The sequence below is a fragment of the Lygodium microphyllum genome, chromosome 21 (assembly GCF_053477565.2).
Source record: "Lygodium microphyllum isolate KBCC chromosome 21, Lygodium_microphyllum_v1.1.10, whole genome shotgun sequence".
NCBI lineage: Eukaryota > Viridiplantae > Streptophyta > Polypodiopsida > Schizaeales > Lygodiaceae > Lygodium > Lygodium microphyllum.
Genome location: NC_141155.1, coordinates 121640565 through 121664990, shown reverse-complemented (window position 1 = coordinate 121664990; position 24426 = coordinate 121640565). Strand labels below are relative to the sequence as shown.

The 24426-nt window shown below is 41.7% G+C and overlaps 1 protein-coding gene across 5 annotated transcripts in view; it reads right to left on the bottom strand.

The window, feature by feature from the left end:
• LOC148018495 (uncharacterized) overlaps positions 1-24426 on the bottom strand; it is a 58726-nt gene that overhangs the window by 17288 nt on the left and 17012 nt on the right. For 3 of the 5 annotated variants that reach the window (XM_087662303.1, XM_087662299.1, XM_087662301.1), the window contains exon 3: positions 14000-14138. In XM_087662303.1, the coding sequence (XP_087518429.1) occupies positions 14000-14138 (139 nt within the window). The remainder of the gene's footprint in view (positions 1-13999; positions 14139-24426) is intronic. The other 2 variants (XM_087662300.1, XM_087662302.1) reach the window with 1 other exon arrangement.

The window sequence follows — 24426 nt, the reverse complement described above, 5'->3', positions numbered from 1 at the left end:
CACAAGTGTTGCATCTAATCCATGGGACTATTTTACCCATCGAACGGTGTCTTCTAATCACAAAATCATGATTAGATAGGAAAAAGGGTTGGATGTCTTCATATCCAATCCGTTCCTGATTGCACTAGGCCGACATCGTCGATCCTAGGATTCCAACTCAAACCGAGTTTTATCTTTTTAGCGAGCGATCCTTAGGGTAGAAACCCTAGATCGTTTCTCGTAAGTATATACTATTGTCCCTACATTCCGTGAATGTAGACAGGTCTTTAGGGTATGAGAGTTTCAACTTGGCAATAAGTGCGACTAGGTCACGTCCTCAACATGCTAAACCCTAATTAGCACTTGGGATATGTTCCATCGTTCTAGCGAGTCCTTTGCGGTTTAGGTGTTTAGGGTACCAATTTACTTGTCTATTCTTGAAGATATTGTCTTGATCAAAGAGGAAAAAAACTAGTTGCATTACGATACCATTCTCATAAGCACACGATTCATTGCCTACGTTTGATTAGATTTACAACCCCTAACTTTTCTGGTTAAGATCAAAGCGTATGTTAAGCTACGACATAATTTCAATTGATCCTTCTGTTGAGATATTGAGCTCCACTCGTGATACGCCAGGGTGACCGTTGTGTATTTATGTCACCGACTTGTCAGTTGCAGACGCGGTTGGTACACCGCCCATGAATAATAGCTACATGATAGCTATCCTTATCTACTCTAGTTCGTGGCTCAGTTAGTATGCCACCTTAGTTAGTTGAGTTTGGTTTGAGACCCATATATAGGGTTCTTCTATTTCTTTGTACTAGAGTTCTTTTGGCTTACACAACTAAGAAGAGAAAAACAGTTTTCAGCCTCCACCTTCTGTGTGTATTCCCCCATTGTGCAAGCAAGATAGCTACAAGTGAGACTCCTTCCTTCTCTCCCACAATCTTGACATGGTATCAGAGCCTTGTTCGTGGTAAGGAGCTCAAGAAAGCAAGCCAAGCTCGCGGTGTTCTGGTAAGAGGAGCAGTGTTGCTTTCATTTTCTGTTTCGGGAGCAGATCTCTGCAGGTAGCACAGCCGGAAAGTGCAGGAGTGCATTGTCTCAGGTTGAGACGCCCTTCGCGGTGAAGCAAGAGGGCAGTATATGCTGCGGGAGAGGGCTTTAGCCCATGGCGACCTTGTTTTTTTTATTTGAGGCCATTTGGGGGCCTGTTTTGGAGGCGAAAGTTTTCTGCACGCACTCAGGAAAAGGCCCAGTTTTATGCTGTGCAGCCACTGTTCTACAGGTCGGTGAATAGTTACTGTAAAAATTGCTTTGTATGCTTGTACGCAGAGACATTGGGAGTTACAGAATCATCCCTGTTGCCTGTTGATGCAAAATCGTCACTAGGAAGTGACTGTGTGGTCAAATACCACTTTCGCCAGTTTTGCAGATTTTTCCTTGTGAGGGTGAAGCTGTGGTTTTTGCAGTGACAGAATTTTTTTTGCAGTCTTCTGTAATGGCATCTGATTCTCTTTCACAGATTGTCACTGAAAAGCTTGACAAGAACAACTTCCAAGCATGGAAGTTTAGAATGACGAATTTCCTTATGGGAAAAGGATATTGGGAATTTGTTGCAGGAAATGAAGAAGAACCAGTTCTTCCTGATGTTCCCAATCAACAGCAAATGCAGGCATGTAAAGCATGGCATGAGAGAGCCAGGAAAGTTATGTATTGGCTGTCTATCAGCATTTCAGACTATGATTGTGCATATTCAAGATGCAAGTACGCCAAAGGAGGCATGGGATACTTTGTCAAAAATGTATAGCACAAATACGCAAGCCAGGAAAATGCAGCTCAAGCAAGAGTTGCACAATGTGCAAAGAGAAAATATGAGCATCAACGACTACCACATGAAAGTGAAGAAGATTGCAGATGCACTTGCTTCCATTGGGTCACCAGTGGAAGATGATGATTTAGTTTCTGTGACCTTGAATGGTCTAGGAAAGAATTATGCACAGTTTCGGACATCCATTTCAGTTCGTGAAAGATTTCCTGATTTTGAGGAGCTGATTGCTCTTCTAATTTCTGAGGAGCAAAGAAATGGTGGTGCATCTTCTTCAGGAGGAACTTCAAAAGAAGCTGTCTTCTACTCAAATGCTGGAAGAGGTAGAGGCAGAGGTAGAGGAGGCCGATATGGAGGCCGTGGTAGAAATCAGAATATACAGCAAACTCAAGAAAACCAGTCCTATGGAGGAGGACGTGGTAACTCTAGAGGCAGGGGGAGCCAAAGAGGTCGTGGTGGATGGCAAAGAGGCCAAAATGCAAACAGTAATGTTGAATGCTACTATTGTGGTAAAATGGGTCATATGGCTAAAGACTGCTATAAAAAGCAGAATGACATCATGAATGGAAAACTGCAACAAGGAAATTATGCATTCTCTAGTAGACAGGGTGATGACAGAAATGAGCATCTGTTTATGGTGCAGCACATGAACAATTCTGTGACAAGTGCAGAAGAAAGCAACGATGTATGGTATGTTGACTCAGGTGCATCAAACCACATGACAGGTCATGCAGAATGGATGGAGAATACAAGGAAAATGGAAAAACCAGGATTTGTGGAGACTGGTGATGATACTGCACATCCTATTGTGCAGATTGGAAAAATTCCCTTGTCTATGCAGGATGGGAAAAAGAAATACCTGTCCGATGTATTTCATGTCCCGAATATCACCAAGAATCTGGTTTCTGTTGGTCAAATGGTTGAACAGGGCTTGCAGGTCAGATTTAATCCTCATGGATGCTTTGTTGAGGATATGAAAAATAAAGGTCGCCTGATAGCAAAAGGAAAGAAGAAGGGCAGAATGTTTACATTGGATGCAGACATGTCTGAATTGAGTGCAGCAATGTTTGCACATGGGACCGGTGTAGTTGCAGATATTGATATCTGGCATAAACGCATTGGTCATGTTAATGTACAGCGACTTAAATCAATGCAGGCCCAAAATATTGTTGCAGGTTTGCCGAAATTCAAGGTTGCAAAAATGCATAAGGTATGTGAAGCCTGTCAGTTTGGAAAACAGGCAAGGAAACCATTTCCTAGACATGTTCAAGAGAGTAAGAAGCCATTGGAATTAATCCACTTTGATGTGTGGACAACTAAAGCTGCATCTCTTGGAGGCTGTCATTATTTTGTCAGTTTTATTGATGACTATAGCAGAAAAGTTTGGGTGTATTTTATGAAAAAGAAAAGTGAAGTTTTTGGGCATTTCAAAACTCTTAAAGCTATGGTTGAAAAAGAAACAGGCTTGCAGAGTAAGGTCAGATGGAGGGGGAGAGTACCTCTCAAATGAGTTTGCAAGGTTCCTGCAGGAGCATGGCATAAAGCAACAATATTCATGCAGTCATACCCCACAACAAAATGGAATTGCAGAAAGAAAAAACAGGCATATTGGAGAGGTATCTCGTGCCATGCTCAATGAAAAAGACTTGCCAGATTTTTATTGGGCTGAAGCAGTTGCTACAGCAGTCTACATAATGAACAGGACTCCCACTGTAGCAATACATGGAATGACTCCAGAGGAGAGGTATACTGGTAGGAAACCAGATATTTCTCATTTGAAAATTTTTTGTTGCATTGCCTATGTACATGTGCCAGATGAGTTGAGATCCAAGTTGGATCCAAAAGCTGAGAAGTGCATCTTTATTGGTTACTCTCTGCAGCAAAAAGAGTATAGATGCTATAACCCTTCTACTCGTAAGTTTACAGTGAGCAGAGATGTTGTTTTTGATGAGATGAGTAGCTGGTATAAACCAGTAAATGTGATTGATGATGTAGATGCACAAAATGGTAATGCTGCACAAAATTCACAGCAGCAGTCACAAAATATTAGTGGACCTGGAGCGTCCTCTAGTAGTGGTTCACATTCTTCGCCATGGACAGGCAGATTGAGATCAGGAGAATCTTCTCAAAGTAATGCAGATAGTGGTATGCAGGTATCACGAAAAGGAAAAGAGAAGGTTGATCAGCCCATGTTTGATGTGAATGCAGGTCACTCTTATGTGGATGGTGAATCCAGTGGCTCAGAACAGAGCATTGATGATGAGTTGGGTATTCCTTCTATTGTTACACCTGGAGTAAGGAAGACCAGGGATGTTTTGAGAGCACCTGGGAGTGAACCTACTTTGCGCAGGTCTACGAGAGCTAGGTATCCTGTGGATAGGCTGAAATATGATGGATTTACAGCCATTCATTATGCATATATGGTTAAAGTGATACAGGAACCAGAACCCACTTCTTTTGAGGAAGCCATGGAAAAAGAAAAATGGGAGAAAGCCATGGATGAAGAAATGGATGCCTTGGAAGAAAATGCTACATGGGAGTTAGTACCTTTGCCTAAAGGTAAGAATGCAATTGGCTGTAAGTGGGTTTATAAGGTGAAGCACAATGCAGATGGTTCTGTGAACAGATACAATGCAAGATTAGTAGTCAAGGGGTATGCACAAACATATGGCATCGACTATGAAGAAACATTCAGTCCAGTTGCAAGGATGGCAACTGTAAGAGCAGTCATTGCTATAGCTGCATCAAAGGGATGGTCTTTACATCAGATGGATGTAAAGAATGTCTTCTTGCATGGTGATTTGCAAGAAGAGGTCTATATGGAGCAGCCACCAGGTTATGTGCATGTTGTTCATCCTGAGTTTGTTTGCAGGTTGAAGAAAGCCTTGTATGGCTTGAAGCAAGCACCTAGAGCATGGTCTGACAAGATAGGACAGTATCTTGTCACTATTGGCTTTCAGATTTCCAAGGCAGATTTCTCACTTTATGTGAGAAAAACAAAGAAAGGTATTATGCTACTTGTCATTTATGTTGATGATTTGATTATGACAAGTGATAGTGACGAAGATATCCTTCATGTGAAAATGCTATTGAAGCAGAAGTTTGAGATGAAGGATTTGGGAGAGCTGCATTATTTCTTGGGCATTGAGGTGATTAGATCACCAAGTGAGATACAGCTCTTGCAGAGGCGGTATGGATTGGACATGCTGTCCAAATATGGGATGACAGGCTGTAAGCCTATTTCAATTCCTTTGGAGCAGAATGTGAAGCTGAGCACAGATGCAGGTGAGCTTCTAGAAGATCCTACTATGTACAGACGCATAGTAGGAAGTTTGATTTATATGACTATTACCAGGCCAGATTTGAGCTATGCTGTTGGATTGGTAAGTCAGTTTATGCAGGCTCCAAGGAAACCACATTTGGATGCGGCAAGACGCATACTCAGGTATGTGAAGTCCACATTGCAGTATGGACTATTTTATGAGACTGGGGTTCAAATACAGTTGCATGGATACACTGATGCTGATTGGGCTGGTAGTATTTCTGATAGACGATCTACCAGTGGATATGTGATCTCTTTTGGGAGTGCTGCAGTCACTTGGAGCAGCAAGAAACAGCCTACAGTTGCCTTGTCGAGCACAGAGGCTGAGTACAGGGGTGCAGCAATGGCTGCATGTGAGGTAGCTTGGTTGCATAAGCTACTTTATGATATGCATGAGCCTACAGATGGGCCAGTTGTTATTTATTGTGACAACATGAGTAGTATACACTTGGCAAATAACCCAGTCTATCATGCTAGAACAAAGCACATTGAGGTGCATTATCACTATGTGCGAGAGAGGGTTTTACTAGGTCTTATTGATCTAGTTTATGTCAACACAGAGGATCAGGTAGCTGACATATTCACGAAGGCATTGGGCGCAGAGAAGCTGCGCAAGTTCAGAGACCTGCTTGGTGTGCAGGAATTGGGATTGAGCTCGAGGGGGAGTGTTGAGATATCGAGCTCCACTCGTGATACGCCAGGGTGACCGTTGTGTATTTATGTCACCGACTTGTCAGTTGCAGACGCGGTTGGTACACCGCCCATGAATAATAGCTACATGATAGCTATCCTTATCTACTCTAGTTCGTGGCTCAGTTAGTATGCCACCTTAGTTAGTTGAGTTTGGTTTGAGACCCATATATAGGGTTCTTCTATTTCTTTGTACTAGAGTTCTTTTGGCTTACACAACTAAGAAGAGAAAAACAGTTTTCAGCCTCCACCTTCTGTGTGTATTCCCCCATTGTGCAAGCAAGATAGCTACAAGTGAGACTCCTTCCTTCTCTCCCACAATCTTGACACCTTCTAGAACATGCATTCAAGATTCATGCCGCTAAACTTTTAGGGTTTTATGTTAAAATGAACCATGCAGCCTTTCCCTAACTTCATGAAATATTTATACGCTGAATGAGCATTACACAACCTTTCCCTAACTTCGTACGTAGTTGATTGAGATTTATGCCAATTGACTAGAGATTAACCTTCTTCATGCAGCCCTAGAATCATTTCCATACCTTGCAAATTCCTACGGTTGTTAGCAACCTTCTTTAATGAATCATTGCGAAGAAGAGATGTCTAATAATGCGACATGCGATTTAATCTTTCCATGCATAATCGAAGTGTACTACAATAATTTCGATTTGTAAAGATGGTCATTAGTTTATCTAGATTTGATACTTTGCAATGTATAGAAACAACTTGCTAAGAATGCATAGATATCTTATGTTCTTTCGTTCGTTTCTTTGAGAAATACAAATGACCGATTCTTTAATTGTGAGTTATTTCCTTAAATTAGCCAATGTACTTCAAGCGCAAAAGTGCATCTTTATCAAACTCGGTGGATTTGACAAGCGTAAGCGCAACCTAATTCCATGAATTAACCATGCATGTTTGTAATACTTCAACATAAATCAAGAAATAGGAAGAAAACCTGGACTTGTGGGTTCGGTGAAATGTCCACATGAATGTTAGGAGATGATCCTGCTGCGGTTGCGCCTTGTGCCTTTTTAGGGGCTATCGCGAATTCGGTCTTCTTGCCTTGACTGCAAACTTATGATCTTGGCCCGTCTCCCTCGTACGCAAAGACCTTATAGGCTTCCTCCTCGAAGCTCGGAGGAAAGAAAAGTTATATTTAGGAGGTTTCAATGGGAAAGCCCTTGAACCCGACAAGGAGATTGGCCTTGTGACGGATGCAATGAAAAAGGCTTTAAAATTCCGGATATAAAATGGCCTCCACGGAAAGGGATAAAAATAGCTTTTAAAGGACTTGTGTGGGAAGGGTTTTTAAAGGAAATCGAGAGTAAAATGGCATTGTGGAATGTAAGGGTGAAAAAGGGGGCTTAAATCCCGGGTTTGTAAAAACCGCTTGTAGGGCCAATGGAAAAGGGGTTTTAAAACTGGCTAGTGCGAATCCACGAGAAGGGGGTTTAAAAACCCAAGCTAAGGTGGGCTTTATAGGGGATGCAAGGGAGGAAAAGCCTAATTCTCGGGGGTATAAAAGACCGCTTGACAAGGGCAATAGAAAAGGGGGCTTAGAGAGCCCCCTTCGAAGCTTCCAAGAAGCTTCTTGGAAGTTTCTGTGGCCGTCAGGAATCCACGTGGAGGAAGAGAAGACGATTTTTAATGGCGACTTGTTAGCAGGCAGGGGCGAAATGATAGCAATGGCGAATCTTCTGCGGCAATCCTCCCCCCTCACGGTGCACTTAGAGCAACGTAGCTCTACTCTCTCTCTCACACGGCCTGGCAGCATCACGACTCAACTTTCCTTCTCCTCTTCACCCCATAGAGGAGGGTATTTATAGGAAGGGGAGGTAAGGCCTCCCTCCCCCACGTGGTGCCCCGCATGCAGTCTCTTCTTCCACCTCACGACTTCCCATTGTAGCCCCATCCTCTTCCCTCAACCACGCTTCGGCTGGGGGAAAGAGAATTTAAAAAATTTGCAATAAATCTAACATTATCCTCTTAACCTCCTCCCGAGAGGAGGTACACATGTAGATATGCGGATTTTTTTAAACCTTAGTTTCGATTTTTGCCAGTGGAGGGTCATGTTGTGTACAACATAAAGATCGCACCGTCTGTATCTTCAATGTCGGGACTATCATTGCATGAGACTTTTATTAAGATTTCTTTAAAAAAAACAAATCCTTCGTTGGTTCGCTCTGATACCAATTGTAACGTGTCCAACCTTTCCCTTCAGGACACGTCTTAGCAGTCCATCGGAAAGGAGGTTTAGAAAGCTCCGCCCGGCACTCCCATGGAATGTTACGGGGTTTGCGATCTAGGACTTTCCGTGTCTGCCACGTAGCGGAAGTATTCTGGCCGTTCCCACTTAGGACCGACCGGAATCAGGGTTTTGCCTAATGGTCATTTCCTAAACGGCAACTAGCGTCGAACCAACGCTGCACTTGGTTCAAGGAGAATGGGAAACGAGAGGGATGCAAGGCTCGACCTCTCTGCCATAAGGCATAGTCCCATTCCGTTCCCCTAAAACAGCGTAAATCGGGATTACTATAACCTAGAGTCTAGGTCAGCACCTTTGCTATTCATTTCCTTTGAGACGATCTTTTTGCTGTCCATTATGATTGAGAAAAGTCTCCGGCCAACCGGGACCACCCATCCGTAGGACGGACCCATGGCCACATCCACCGCACTTTCCTCACTTCTTTTAGTTGTCAAATTAACTACCACATTTAGTGGGACATGCATCAAGCAGCTTCCTTAATTAGCCCGTTTAGGCACCGGTTCCTTCACGTAATCTTAGCACTTGACATAGAAAAACAGTGACAAAGAAGTTCCTTTTCAACAGTTTATCATATTTATCTTTGGAATACATTTATAAAGTCTAACCCGTAGGCTTATCCATAATCCGCCCGAAGGCTATCCAGCAATCCTTAGAGATTACTAATCCAAGATTCCGCCCGTAGACTAGTATGCGGGCATCGAGATCCAATCCCGAGTCACGTTGGCCTCTTGTGGAGGGCCCGGAAGGCGAGGGATTCACGGCCAGAGCCCCCCCTAGCACCCAAGCATCCTCCTGCTCCAAGTAGCGCTCAACGGAGAGACCTCTCGCGGCGGGTTCGGTCCACCTTCTCAGCGCGGTTAACAACCCCCTTGGTTAGGGTTAGGCAAACAGTCAGGGGTAACCGAGACTGCCTCTCCCTTCAAGCCTTCAACCTGAAGCATTAGATATCTTTTCATCCTTTAATTCCTTGAGCAAAGGAAGCAAACAGTGCTCTCTAAACTGTTACAAGCACAATCATTTCCAGTGGTCGTTAATTTGACCAACTGCTAAGGAGTGAATCCTTCTCTCCGAATGCATCCAACATTCGATCCGGGATCAATTGCGACTTGGCAAGATCCCCAAGGTTTTGTTTGATAACCCGTATCTCCTTGGGTTAGGGCCATACCCTATTAACCCAACTTAACCAATACCTTAAGTTTTATTAACAGAAAGTATATTGCGCCAAATTATTGATTGGTCCTTTGCTTCCAATCAAATATCTAATCCCCTTATCTTGGTCACTTTTCCCAAGAAATGTACTATATCAGGACGACTACTCATCCTCTTGCAAGATAACCTTGCACAAGAATCTGTCAATCTCATTCCGAGGAATTGGCCATTCCCTTGTGATCAAACCACAAGATCATGCGACTCTGCAACTTGTTGCACAAGTGTCGCATCTAATCCATGGGACTATTTTACCCATCGAACGGTGTCTTCTAATCACGGAATCATGATTAGATAGGAAACAGGGTTAGGATGTCTTCATATCCAATCCGTTCCTGATTGCACTAGGCCGACATCGTCGATCCTAGGATTCCAACTCAAACCGAGTTTCATCTTTTTAGCGAGTGATCCTTAGGGTAGAAACCCTAGATCGTTTCTCGCAAGTATGTCCTATTGTCCCTACATTCCGTGAATGTAGGCAGGTCTTTAGGGTATGAGAGTTTCAACTTGGCAATAAGTGCGACTAGATCACGTCCTCAACGTGCTAAACCCTAGTTAGCACTTGGGATATGTTCCATCGTTCTAACCATTCTTAAGCGAGTCCTTTGCGGTTTAGGTGTTTAGGGTACCAATTTACTTGTCTATTCTTGAAGATATTGTCTTGATCAAAGAGGGAAAAAACTAGTTGCATTATGATACCATTCTCGTAAGCACACGATTCATTGCCTACGTATGATTAGATTTACAACCCCTAACTTTTCTGGTTAAGATCAAAGAGTATGTTAAGCTACGACATAATTTCTATTGATCCTTCTAGAACATGCATTCAAGATTCATGCGCTAAACTTTTAGGGTTTTATGTTAAAATGAACCATGCAGCCTTTCCCTAACTTCATGAAATATTTGTGTGTTGAATGAGCATTACACAACCTCTCCCTAACTTCTTACGTAGTTGATTGAGATTTATGCCAATTGACTAGAGATTAACCTTCTTCATACAGCCCTAGAATCATTTCCATACCTTGCAAATTCCTACGTTGTTAGCAACCTTCTTTAATGAATCATTGCGAAGAAGAGATGTCTAATAATGCGACATGCGATTTAATCTTTCCATGCATAATCGAAGTGTACTACAATAATTTTGATTTGTAAAGATGGTCATTAGTTTATCTAGATTTGATACTTTGCAATGTATAGAAACAACTTGCTAAGAATGCATAGATATCTTATGTTCTTCTTTCGTTCGTTTCTTTGAGAAATACAAAGGACCGATTCTTCAATTGTGAGTTATTTCCTTAAATTAGCCAATGTACTTCAAGCGCACAAAAGTGCATCTTTATCAAACTCAGTGGATTTGACAAGCGTAAGCGCAACCTAATTCCATGAATTAACCATACATGTTTGTAATACTTCAACATAAATCAAGAAATAGGAAGAAAACCTGGACTTGTGGGTTCGGTGAAATGTCCACATGAATGTTAGGAGATGATCCTCCTGCGGTTGTGTCTTGTACCTTTTTAGGGATCATCGCGAATTCGACCTTCTTGCCTTGGCCGCAAACTTATGATCTTGGCCCATGTCCCTCGTACGCGAAGACCTTATAGGCTTCCTCCTCGAAGCTCGGAGGAAAGAAAAGTTATATTTAGGAGGTTTCAATGGGAAAGCCCTTGAACCCGGCAAGGAGATTGGCCTTGTGACGGATGCAATGAAAAAGGCTTTTAAATTCCGGATATAAAATGGCCTCCGCGAGAAGGGATAAAAATAGCTTTTAAAGGACTTGTGTAGGAAGGGTTTTTAAAGGAAATCGAGAGTAAAATGGCCTTGTGGAAAGTAAGGGGAGAAAAGGGGGCTTAAATCCTGGGTTTGTAAAAACCGCTTTGTAGGGCCAATGGAAAAGGGGTTTTAAAACTGGCTAGTGCGAATCCACGAGAAGGGGGTTTAAAAACCCAGGCTAAGGTGGGCTTTATAGGGGATGCAAGGGGGGAAAAGCCTAATTCTCGGGGGTGTAAAAGACCGCTTGAGAAGGGAAATAGAAAAGGGGGCTTAGAGAGCCCCCTTCGAAGCTTCCAAGAAGCTTCTTGGAAGCTTCTGTGGCCGTCAGGAATCCACGTGGAGGAAGAGGAGACGATTTTTAATGGCGGCTTGTTGGCGGGCAGGGTGAAATGATGGCAGTGGCGGATCTTCTGCGGCAATCCTCCCCCCTGACTGAAGACAGTCAAGATGATGGAAGCAATAGCTGCTGCAGCAAATCTGATGACATGGCAGTGCTGAGAAGTAAATTTAGCTATCTGGATGACATCAGCAATCAGGCAACATCAGGAAACTGATAAACACAAGCAGCAGCAGATCCAACAGCAGTAAACGTAGCCTATAAATGATGTTTGACACTGTAGACTGGCTAAGATAGTCACCAACAGCAGGAGGGGGGACTGGATGCAAGTGCCAGCTGGTGGACAACAGCACCATCATTGAACTATTTAGGTGTGTTGTTGTACATGAGAGCTTGTACTCCTTGCCTCTGAGGGGGAATTTGGCTGCCACATCCTCAATATTTAGTAGTGTGTGCCCCAAAGTGCTAGTATTCCTCAAAGCCTTTCCATTCCCACTGAATTTCCAAAACTTTAACTTCTTGAAGCCCAATAACATCAGCCTGCCCTGACTTTAGAATCTTGTTGCAAGCCTCATACTTCTTTGGTGACCCGATTCCCCTGACATTCCAGGGGAGGATCCTGACCTTTTGTGAAGTGTGCGAGCTGTTTATCAATGACTTTCACACCTTGCAGGACAGCATAAATATTGCGTTCAACCAACAGCCTCCTAACGTCTTTCTTAATCGAAATCTTATGAGCAGAGGATTTACCCACAATCTTGGTTTTGCCTTTGTCCATTGGGGCATTCTCCTTTTGTGATGATTCGAGGCCATCTGCTTTGGAATTTTGATGCTAACCTCTGACAACTTTGGTGAATCTGTCTGCATCAGTGTTTGGACCTTTCTTGGCTTGCTGATTGGTTGGCAAGGTGTGACGTTGGGTTTAGATGGATGAATCTTCCCTCCACTACGATCCTCTATGGGCCATCTCTAGCATAGTGCCCAGCAGATTTGCATACATAACAAGAGTCGGGTAAGGAGGACAAGCATACCTCAGAATGAAGCTCCATGCCATTGTCATCAGCTACAACTCCAAGAGGATGCAGGCACGCTTTTCTGTCCGTGAGATGCCGTTAGCGAGAGGGGGAACATACAGAATTTGCCCCAGAGCTTCTGCCAAAGAGTGCACTTCATTGTCCATCCAGTCTAGGAGGAAAGGGGAGGTGACCCATACCGAGAATTCGTTCTGAAGTATATCCTGGGCGGTATACACCAAATTGCCTTTATGCCAAAATATGCTGCCCAAAATCCAGTCACGCTCTTGCTCCGAGTTATCCAGAGCAAGGAAGAAACCACGGCCAACGAACCTGAAGGACTATAGTAAGGTCCGCCCTTGGAATGTGACATCGAACCAACGCTCGAACTCGTACTCTCCCGGAGGCTTCCCTAGGAATAAGAAAAAGAGCCCAGAGAGAGAATGATCAGCATACCTAGCCCGAAGCTTAGGTAGGGAGAAAGCGACAGTTGCCTGCATGAACTTCTGCTCGCCTCCTGCCAACTTCTTCTTGCATCTCCTCCAGCATAGCTTTCTCTCTGTGGCTTCCTGATCGAAGGAGTCTTTCCGAACCACTTCAGTGTAATCAAGCTCCTTTCCCTCATTCGAGTCTTCCTCACCCTCTGCTCAGACTCCCGAGTCGGGGTTGACGCCGGGGTCTTTGGTGGGGCCTACCTCCTTGCATGCAAGCGTGCAGAGGAATGCGCCATCGTGTGACAAAGTAATAAAAGCGTTTAAACGCCCCTTTAAGGCACGTTCAGCTCAACGGTCTCTCCACCCTACTTCCTCACCCACCCAAAACGAGCCATATACTTTCTCACCCACCCAAAAGGAGCCATGGCTGGTTACACACCAAATGGTGGATGATGTAATTTTTTAAGTTGGGCATGGACATGGGTACAAAGCTTTTACACAACAAAAGGACAAGTTTTGTAAAAAAGTAAAAATTATTATATTTATAATTTATTTGATTGATTGCAAATACAAAAGGTGCACCCTTGTATGTCACTTTACGACCTAGGCGGGCGAGACTCCCCGTCCAAAAGTAGTCGGGGGAGTTCACTTGTTTAACAAGTAAACAATAGATCATGTCCTCTCCAGTGTGTAAAGGATTGTGAATATCTGACCCCTAAAGAAGTATTTTGATTGGTTAATACTTGCAAAGTGGGCATCCACCATTGGGTGTATAACTAGCCTATCTCGACGCCAGAGCCTTACTCAATTATTTTAGAATATTGAATGAAGGTGCTAATTTCTCAAGTTCACACTCTAACATCCTAGTGAAGGCGCTAACTTCTTGAGGCTTATATCTTAACATTGCACTCTCACATGCTAGCCTCTCATCAATTCGGCCAACTTATATGGTTCTTGTACAATCCTAAAAGAAAAAAAGAAATTCCAAACTTCATTAAAAACCACAATTTAAGAATTTTGGTATGGATTACATTATGAAAGTCAAGATTTGGGAATATTCAATCACTTCTTATCCATAAAAATGCTCATCTGAATTGCACTAGGACGTTTTACTACACACAAACTTGCAAAACCATATGACTTACTATGCTTATAGTAGTCGGATCAAATTGAAATTGTGTTAAGGTCACTACTGCAAAGCCCGCAAAAAGTGCTGCCAAGTTTGATATTGCCTTCAATTGCTCAGATTTTTCTTCAACGTCCCTTCTGTTTTTTTCCACAAACCTATGAAAGGTGAAGGTCCAATTATACAAGCATAAATTCATTAAATCTTCATTGACTTTACTATTAACTATAGGCCCTTGCTATAGGAAAAGTAACAACTCTTACATAAAAGTAACATTCATGTTAAAGTTAGAGAACAATTTTTAGTGTAAAGGGAAGCTTGGATGTATACATTTTGAAACCATTCAATTGTCCTTCAACCTAGAAATTCACCTAAAGGTAGTTTGGGCTAACACATTGATTCTTCACTCCATCTTTTAGTATTTGGGCCTATTTGGGCCTAAAGGTGTATTTTAGTCTTTGGGCCTATTGGGACCCCATTTTCAATTGTCACAATAGCAATTGTGTATCTTGTTTCTTGTTTCTTCAAAGTGAAAAATGCATCAACATTCATTTTTTCAATATGCTTACTACCCATGGAAAGGTTAATGCTCTACCTTGCAAGAGATGGCATATAGATCAACCCAAACACTTGCAAGAGATACTGGACTTATTGAGCAAGCCTCAAACCACCCTTAAAAAGCTCCCATATGTACCTTTCTTTGATTACAATGGCAAGTTGGGGAAGAGAATATAGTTGAACAAGATGAGAATGGCCCTAGTGGACTCACAGCATTGGTATTAACTAGGCATCTCTCAAAATTTTGATTTTCCTTATGGCTCAACATAAGCAAGAGTTTACTAGTTGGATCTTACCTTAGTTATATTAGAGTTCACATATGTGATGCAACAAAAGACTAGAGGACGAGGAAAACCTTAACCCCAGCTTACTCAGAGGCTATATTGAAGGGGATGCAATGGCAGTGGAGAAGGAGAAGAGGAAGATGCAGGAGAGAAGAGCACACACAATGTAGGTGTTGTCCAACTGAACTCACTGCCTTATTGCACTATCATATTATGTCACAGTGTACACATGTAGGCCCAGAGGCCTTTTACCCCAACAACCTTCCACTAAAAGGCCAATGTGGCTGGGAAGTGAAAACAAAGAAAAGAAAAGAAAAAAAGACAAGATGGGGAATCATGACATCTCACCCAACGCCCAATCAAAAAGCGAGCTGTGCAAGAAGTGTCAAGAACCTTTGCAGAAGAAGAGTCAAGCATCCTCGAGTCCATGACATCCAGAAGATAAGCGATCCCACAACTCCATACAATGGAGCAATCCAAGAATGCTTCTCATGAAGCAAACATAACTAATTAGTGCACAGTTGTAAAGCATAAGAGTCGCGCATAGCATCACTGTAGCGCATACAAGACAGCGGAGAGCAATCAAACTCTCTAGAGTCAATCACTGAAAGAGAGCCAACATCCTGGACACTTGTCCAACGAGGTCTCAAGACTACATGTGGCCTCAGCTAAGCGGAAGACTGACATATGGCTAGCTATCTAGCCTGCAAAACTACAAGAAAACGGCTCTCATGAGCCTGCAAGGGGTCTAGCAACTGACCACCAACATCCTGATCCTGACTGCTATGCATAGCTATGTCATCAGGGCCAATAAGTACCTCATTTTCAACATAAACAACTTGATGTAATGGCACTATAGCTGCTGTAAAATCAGCCATAAAGCGTACTGAACGCTCATCAAGAGGCCTGAGAGGTGTCTGTGTCTCATAGAGGACAACACGACAACTACATATGACTTGCTGGGCATCCAAATCCCATAATCTGTAGGCCTTAAAGTCACCATCTCCATAACCAAGGAGGATACATCTACGTGACATAGGCTCATGTGGCATACGTATAGATGCCTGGCAGTCAAACATCCTTGAGTAATCATAGGAGGGCTGCATGCCACTCCATGCCTCATGGGGTGTAATACCATCCAAGGTTAAGCACGATGTCCTGTTTTAACGAAATAGACTGTCGTCATAAGGGCCTCAGCCCAAAAGCCATAAGACAATCCAGATGTGGTAAGCATAGAAGTAACCTTTGCTTGTAAGGCCAGGCACATGACATGAGCAATCCCATAATACTATGGGCATAAGAAATCAATGCCATATTGCTGACAAGAGATCCGAAAGCTAGGAGAGAGAGCATGACTCTCATAATCCATTTGCAAGCACCTAGGCCTGCTACTAGCAAAATCCATAAACCTATCAAGCATAACTGCAACATCCTCAATCTGCACAAAGGGAAAAGCCCAAACACGGTGGGTAACATGATCAACAAAGGTCATAAAGTACGACGCTCCACCACGTGACTGGGAAGGCATAGGTCCATGTACTGCATAATGGACAAGATCTAGAGAAGCATGCCTCGTACAATTGCCATAAGCCAAGGGGGCTCTGCAAGGACCAAGAGTATAATCAGGGCAAGTATCAAGATCTATAAGTGATATAGGAGGAAACAATGAGTCTAAACGAGACAAGATCTCCATCTCTCTGTGGTGCATATAGCCTAGGCAATAATGTCATAACAATGCATGTGGTATCTGAATAACTGCAACCATAGAATCTCCCACATGAGAGACATGCAACGAGTAATGAGAATCAACTCTAGAACCTCTGGCCAAAACCAAGCAACCACGACATATCTTCCATGGCCTATCCTGAAGAGAAATAGTATATCCTACATTATGCAACTGACTGACAGAAATCAAGCTCTTACTAAGCATGGGAACATGTAAAACATCCATGAGTACAAGAGAAGTCCAATTAGGCAAAGCTAGGTGTATATCCCCTGTACCAACAATACCATAAGAGTGCTCAAGGCCCAAATCAATATATCCGTCAACCTCCGTGTAAGAAGAGAACCATGCTCAACATGACAAGATGCCATAGAGTCCAAAAGCCAATCAAACGCATAGGCCTAATTACTAAGCAAGTAAGCTGTAGGGAAATAAGATGACAAGAGTACATGCTCAACTACATCATCATGGGTAACTGCATGTACCTCACCACTAGTAAGAGTGGTAACACCTGCTACATCTATTGTATCTTTGACTCTCTACTCGTGTTGAGTCCATCTCTGTCTCTACTGCTCTCTAATTTGTCTAAAGCATTTTCTTTGAACATGCCCAAGCTTCCCACAATGGAAGTAAACAACATCTGAAGTAGAAGAACCTATAGAAGATGACAAGGAATCCAAGTTATCATGAATAGGGCTATCCATAGCATCCACGGAGCTCAAGTAGTCGAGGGCTATTCCAACGGAGGGAACTTGCTCATAAAGACAATCATCTACAAGTACATCAGTGGTAGAAGCATGCTACAAAGGCTCATGAAACCTCAATAGATGGGAGAACATAAAGGCATCAACCAAGGATGCAAAAGCTTCCACATGAAGAAAAGTCATAGCCAACTACGTGACATAACCAACCACAGTACTGTAAAGCATAAGACATCTATCATAAGAGCATATGGTATTCAGCCATCAAATCAACCCATAACCATAATGGCAAACATGACTCTGCAGTACATCAGACCACATAGTAGCATCCAAGTCTATGCAAGACCGATAAGTGGCATAAGATCCTACAATGGTCAAGCTCTAGGAGAAGCCCAAGTATCTGTACAACAACATCCAAATAAGTGGCTCTGTAAAGTACATGACAATAGACAAAGTGCATAGCCGAGTAAGTATCAAGAGCAACTGCTCTCTGACCTGTATGGGCAAAAGCAACCCAACTAGCATAGAAGCTAGGCAACATAGAAGCAACAAATCCATAATTGCTAAACCCAAGCATTGTCAAGAAGTCTAGTGATCAAGGAGTAACCTGCAAAGAACTAAGCATCAATGAGCAATGAAATCTCAATAACCAACTGCCAAGGCAATGGAGCAAGCACTGCTCAAAACATGTATTTGCATCCAAGTAAATCCAAGATCCATAATCGGGGCATTAAGGGCCAAATACCATCCAAGCTGCATAAGTGATAAGCCAACCAAATGCAAACTGCTCCACAAAATTCTCAAATGTAAGTCGATTCAAGCCCAAGCATCTGCCATACTGCAACCGAACCCAAAAGCATCCACATTAGACATCAGTCCCATAATGGGTAGCACGGGGCATAAACCTTGTCAAGTGAAATGCCAGCTGCAAAGAAAATGACAGTGAACCAAGAAATTTGTACTGATAAAAAGGGGGGGGGGGGGGGGGGGTTCCTATGGAAGGAAGCATGGCTTGTTACATCCTCTCCCCCTTAGAGGAATCTAGATGCCCTCATCTCGAGAGGACCTGGGGATATTGTTGGTTGAGAGTATCTTCGTCCATCCATGTGGCATCCTCAACATGCGATAATGGATGCATATCTTGAATTTCCTTAAAATGAGGGAGTATCTTTATCATCATCAGAAATAGATGCATTAGATGATTTTTCTAGTAATGGGACTTCATTAAGTGATGAATCAAAAGAGGGGTCCACCATAGAGGATGTCTACTAGGTGACTCTAAATGAGCTAATAGAAGCTCAAGATAGAATAAGAGAAGCGGATGTGATTGAGCTGATTGGACGATCCATGAACAATTATATTAGGGTTTATACTTAGTGTGATCATGCCACTGCTCCTCTCCAAATGTTATCTTGTTGATATTTTAATCAGGTTTTAAATCACTTTCAGCTTGTTACTTATTTGATTTGAGCATCCTTTCATTTGATTCTGCTCTTAATGCCTGCTTTGTAAAGGATTAGTAGACACTGGTAAGACCTTCCTATCATGGCCTATGTTGATGTAAAACCTCAAATCCACAAGTTTGATAGGAGATGTTTCCATCCAGGACAGGTATTGGTGAAATATAAAATGACGAAGAGGGGTTACTAGCCCTTCATCAAAGGGACCAAGGCCATTGACCCATCCAACCCTATAGATGTAGAAGATGATGAAAGAGCCCAACCAAGCTATGATAATGTTGCACTTAAATGGATCCTTAATCCACCACATTGATCAACTCGCAACAACTGCAAAGAACAAGTGGGATGAGCTTGAGAAATTGTATGGTGCAGGAGGAAACAACTCCAAAATCTTCCTCAAAATAGAGTTCTTCAGCTTGGAATACAAGCAAGGAGAAGACATGAAAGTTCATTTCCCACATGAAGGGGCTAAGGCCGCAACCAACTTCAGTAGCTCAAGTTGCTAAAGATGATGCCATTGTAATACTTTTAAAGGCTATAAGGAAAGTCTTCCCACTTTTGCAACTACTCTAACAAATGTACCAATTCCTACAATTGAAGGTGTTATTCAGTCTTGTCTAGATGAGGAGAAAAGAAATCAAAAGGAAGGCAACACTAGTTCAACATCTACTTCAACGGCTCGTGATCAACTCTTAGTTCATACCATTTCCCCTAAATGTTCTTTTTGCAATAAAAAGGGACATATTGTAAGCAACTATTGGAAAAAATATCCCAACAAGATGAAGTGCAACAAATGTAAGCAAACAAGACATATCACCAGTGAATATCCTATATCCCCTGAAGCACCAAAAGAATTTGAGGCCAACTATGTCTCCAAAGCACATGATGACCACCTTTTTATAGTATCCTTTGTATCATCTATCCTTAAACATCCTTGTAGTCTACTTTATAAAAGCATTCCATTGATTATTAAGGGGGGAACATTTCCATGCTATGTGATCCAATGCCACCTTAGCATTGAGGGGGTGTTTAAAGTATAGCATGAGAACCCTATGTAAGCAAGGGTGCATGAGGGAAGGTGAGGTGTGAATAGACTAGAGGACAGGGGAAACCCTAACCCTAGCTCACTTAGAGGCTATATAAATAGCCTTAAGTGTCACTCTGAATGTAGATGAGAGAGTGCACAGGTTGTACTTTCATGAGCAATTGAATAAGCAAGATCTTCTTCTTGTACGTTGCGAGCTCTCTTCTCCCTCTTGTGCACACTCTTCCATGCTAAAACTCTAATATTTCAACAAGGAGACCCAAAGCAAGGGACTGCCTTAGAGCCTAGGAGGTATGGAATAGGGTTCTCAATTTGTTTCTCCATGGTACAAATGGAGACATGATAGTGACCTAGGGAGTAGTAGCTTGGGTCAAAGGGCCAACCCATAAATGTGAGAAAATTTAAGGACTTTCTTTCCATAGCATAGGTTAATAGATTGGCATTCTCACTAAATAAAGTTGATTAGATTATTGCCACAAATGGGACATCATGGTGAGCATCACAGTTAGATAGTGAGATGTAATTGTGCTATCTCAAGATGGTTCTATTGCAGGGATGTTGTCTAGGGCTTAAAAAGATCATTCACGCTTAATGAAGATGAAAGAGACTCCATGAAGACTCATAGCACATGAGGAAGAGGAGGTCATTCTTGCTACATGATGTTCTAGAACTTAGTTTCACATTGGATCACCATACCAAGCTACCTAAAAGTTAAACTCATGTTGTTAACTAAATTCCTTTGGCTCTCATATAGCCCCAAAAAGATTTCTCAATGGGTAAAATCAAAATAAACATATAAAATATTGGTAGGACAACTAGCTCAAAATTCTTATAAAAGGGAATAACATACATTATCACATTCACCCAACTGAGCATATTTTCATCTCTAATTTCCTCAAACCTTTTCACACGTCCTCATTGAAAGGTGGAGCAAAAGTGGAAGCATAAGCAAAAGCAAGAGGGAAGCAAGAGTTGTGAAGGTTTAAGCAAAGAAGAGAGAGACCTATGTGTGGAAACTCCAATAGTCACAATGTGTGACCTGCCTTCCCTCATTCTATTGCCACTTAAAAAATAAAAAATAAAGTGATAGTGATGGACACTCACCACTTGCAGTGTACATGTATGTGGATACAATATACAAAGTAAATGTCGATGGCTAGGCACATGCACCTTTAACCCCAAAAACCTCTCACTTGAAAGTTAATGTGTCTCAAGCGACGAGAAAAAGAAAAGTACAATATGTACATAAGTAAAACTGGATCAGGAAAGACAGTATCTCATCTTATGCCGATCATCTTCCCAAAGAAGGCATATCGTTCCACTTGGAGACTTTTAGTGAGAAGATTTGTAGGATTCATAACCATAGGGATCTCGCTCAATGGACTTGTCCTCTACCACCTGCTTGATGAATTGATAGCATACCACAATGCGATTTTTCTTCCCATGGAAGATTGAGGATTACATGCCAATTGAATGGCACTCTTTGAATCTAAATATAATATAGAAGTCATAGTTATACTAAGACCTGCAACTAGATAGCCTAGCCATAGATCCTCCTTGCAAGCCTCGATGGCTACAATGTACTTAGCCTCAGTAGTAGACAAGGCTGTGCATTTCTACATCTAAGACATATAAGAGATAGCATGTCCAAAAAAGATAAAGACATACCTAGAGATGGACTTCTTACTGTCTACATGTCCTGTATAATTTGAATCAGTGTAATCCATGACTCCTATATCCTAGCTACCATAGCAAATGCATATATCTGGAATGCCTTTAAGGTATCTTCTTGATACCCTTTATAGCATGCCAATGTCACATGCTAGGTGCATCCATATAATATGCCACAACTCCTACTGCAAATATTATGTCAGGTCGAGTGGCCCCGTAGTATACATCAAACTTCCCACTTCAAATGGATATGAAATCTTGGCCATCTCAACTCTCTCATCATCTGATCGGGGACAATTTTCTTAACTAACCTTCACATGAGAAGGTAACGAACAACCAATAGGCTTACCATCCTACATATGGAATTGCTTAAGTACTATCCTTCTAGGACAAGTAGAGAAGTTTCTTTTAGAGCAATTGCACGTTATGCATATACTAAGTATATGTGAGTCCTATCCCATGTCCTTTATCTCAAAGCTCTTCTTGAGTTGAGTCTTTAAAGCATCCAGCTCAACATGAGTACTCCTCCCAGCAATAAGCATGTCATCAACATAAAGCACCAAGATAATAAGGCTACGGTAGCATCATGGGCCCTCTTTGTATATAGACACGAATCTATATCATTGTGGGAATATCCCTGTGAATGTATAAAAGCATCAAACTTATGGTACCATTGGGCCTAGGTGCCTGGTTAAGCCCATAAAGACTCTTCTTCAATTTGCACACTATCTGTTCCCTAACTTCTTCCATAAAGCCCTTAGGGTGCTGCACATAAATATCTTCACGTATGTCCCCATGTAAGAAAGTTGTCTTAATATCCATTTGATAAAGATCCAAATCCAACTGGGTAACCAAAGCCAATACCAAGCGTAGGATAATCATCTTGACCACATGAAAGAATATCTCATCAAAGTCAACTCCCTTTTCTTGTTTAAAACCCTTAGCAACCAATCTGGCCTCATATGCTAGCTTAGGGCAACTAGGGGTACTCTTCAACTTGTATATCCACTTACATGGAAATGCACGTTGTCCATCATGCAAGGAAACCAAGTCCCATATATGATTCTTCTATAGTAAATTAAACTTAGACTACATGGCTCTCTCTTAAGAATGAGAATCACCTCTGTGCATAGCATCCTCATAGATAATTGGCTCAATAGAGTCTGCCACCATGACATTGTCCATACAAGGCTCATAACGATAAAGGGGAAGGTTGTGATTACAAAATGTGTCCATTTAGTAAAACTTATAGACTATATAGAGATATTGTGATTTCATCTGTTTGTTGTATATGATTTAGGATGCATCAAAGACTTATCAAGTGTAAGATGATGTTTACATATGATATACCTATCAAATCACATACCATGTCCTTTGCAAAGTTTTTAAATGGTTAGGGCCAAAAGTGTCAAGAATAAGTGAGTGCCCAAGATAATGTCCACTGCTCATGGGACAAGGTCAAAGTATCCAAATATAATGAACATGTAAAGGGTAAGAAAGAGACTTTTGTGTGAAGCCAATCATGGATAGCTAGAAAGAGAAAAATTGGTGCAATTTTTATAGCCTGCTTGTGGAAAAAATGTGGAGAGGTTAGGATGGATGGATATACACTTCTTATGTTTGACAGGAAGCTCCCAAGACAGGGTAGAAGGAGAAGCCATCAAAGCTTATGATAAAAGAACTTGAAGAAGGGTTTTACGAGTGATCTCTAAAGTGTATTTGCTATCCAAAATAGGGCAAAACAAGGTAGCATGTTGTCCATGAAATTCATGAGCTTCAAACAGAATTTTGAATGCACTTATTGATGGAATCAAACTTTGTGACATTAGAGAAGATTCGAGTACCATCAAAATTCAAGTTTAGAATGGATTTATGGGCAGTAAGGAGTGTTTTCTTCTTGTTGCAATAAAATTGTCATATAGGATTGACGTGGTTTTTGAAGACGCATAATGGATAAACGATGGTTTTGATGGATTCTAATGCTTGGTATCACTTCCTGATATTAATACGCATCATCATATAGAGATTTGGATGTACATATGAATTTATGATGCACATGTGTGATTTCAATCCATGTACAATAGAGATCTTGATGCATGCCAGAGGATTTTTGAGCTATAGCCTCGGATTGTGTGTTGGGCAATTGTCCCAAGTGTGTTTGTATGCCTAGGATTTGGGCATCTTATATGGTTGTACTAAGATGTACTGTTGGACCATATTTGTTGTCTCTGGCACAGCAGTAGTAGTATGATGGGCATATAATATATTAGCTTATGTATAAGTATATGCATTGGAAATTGATTTTTATGAGGTTTTCTAGTATTCATGGATTCGGTATTTTGCTTGTATTGTTGTGTAGGCACTGAAAGAGTGGCTTGCAGATTTGTATAGAAAGGATCCAAAGATTGAGAGAAGAGTTTTTCCTTGAAGACATTAGTTTGATAACATGATAGACCCAATAAAGGGATTACATCTTTAGCTTTATTGCGTAAATTTGAAAGCCGATATGTACAACTGGATGTTGACAACTAGTTGTTGTTAGAGAGTCAAAAAATTGAATTGTTCTTGAAAGCTACAAATCTAGTCTTGCAAGAGAAATTGATTGACCGTTTTGAAGATGAGACATTAGAGGTAGGCTTGTAAACTAATTGGGTACATGTAGCAGAAGTTGTAGAAATAATTGTAAAGAGGGAAAGAATGAAATTGCCGTAAGGTTCATGGACTATGCTTGTTGTCTCTATGAAAGCATTGAAAATTGCAGCAAAGCCAATTTTTTCTGTGGTTGATCCACTAATTATCCTTGCCGGTCCATTTGTAAAAGAGGATATAATGGATGAGTTAGTGAAGGGATTGCATGGACCTAGTCTGAAGGTTAAAAAATTTGATAAAAAAGTGGAGAAAAGGGGATGGGCGATAGCTCAAAGACCTGTTAGAGAAGGATTGAAATGCAAATGTATATGTTGTGATAGTCTTCAGCATGAAAAGTGTGACTGTGTGGCTTATT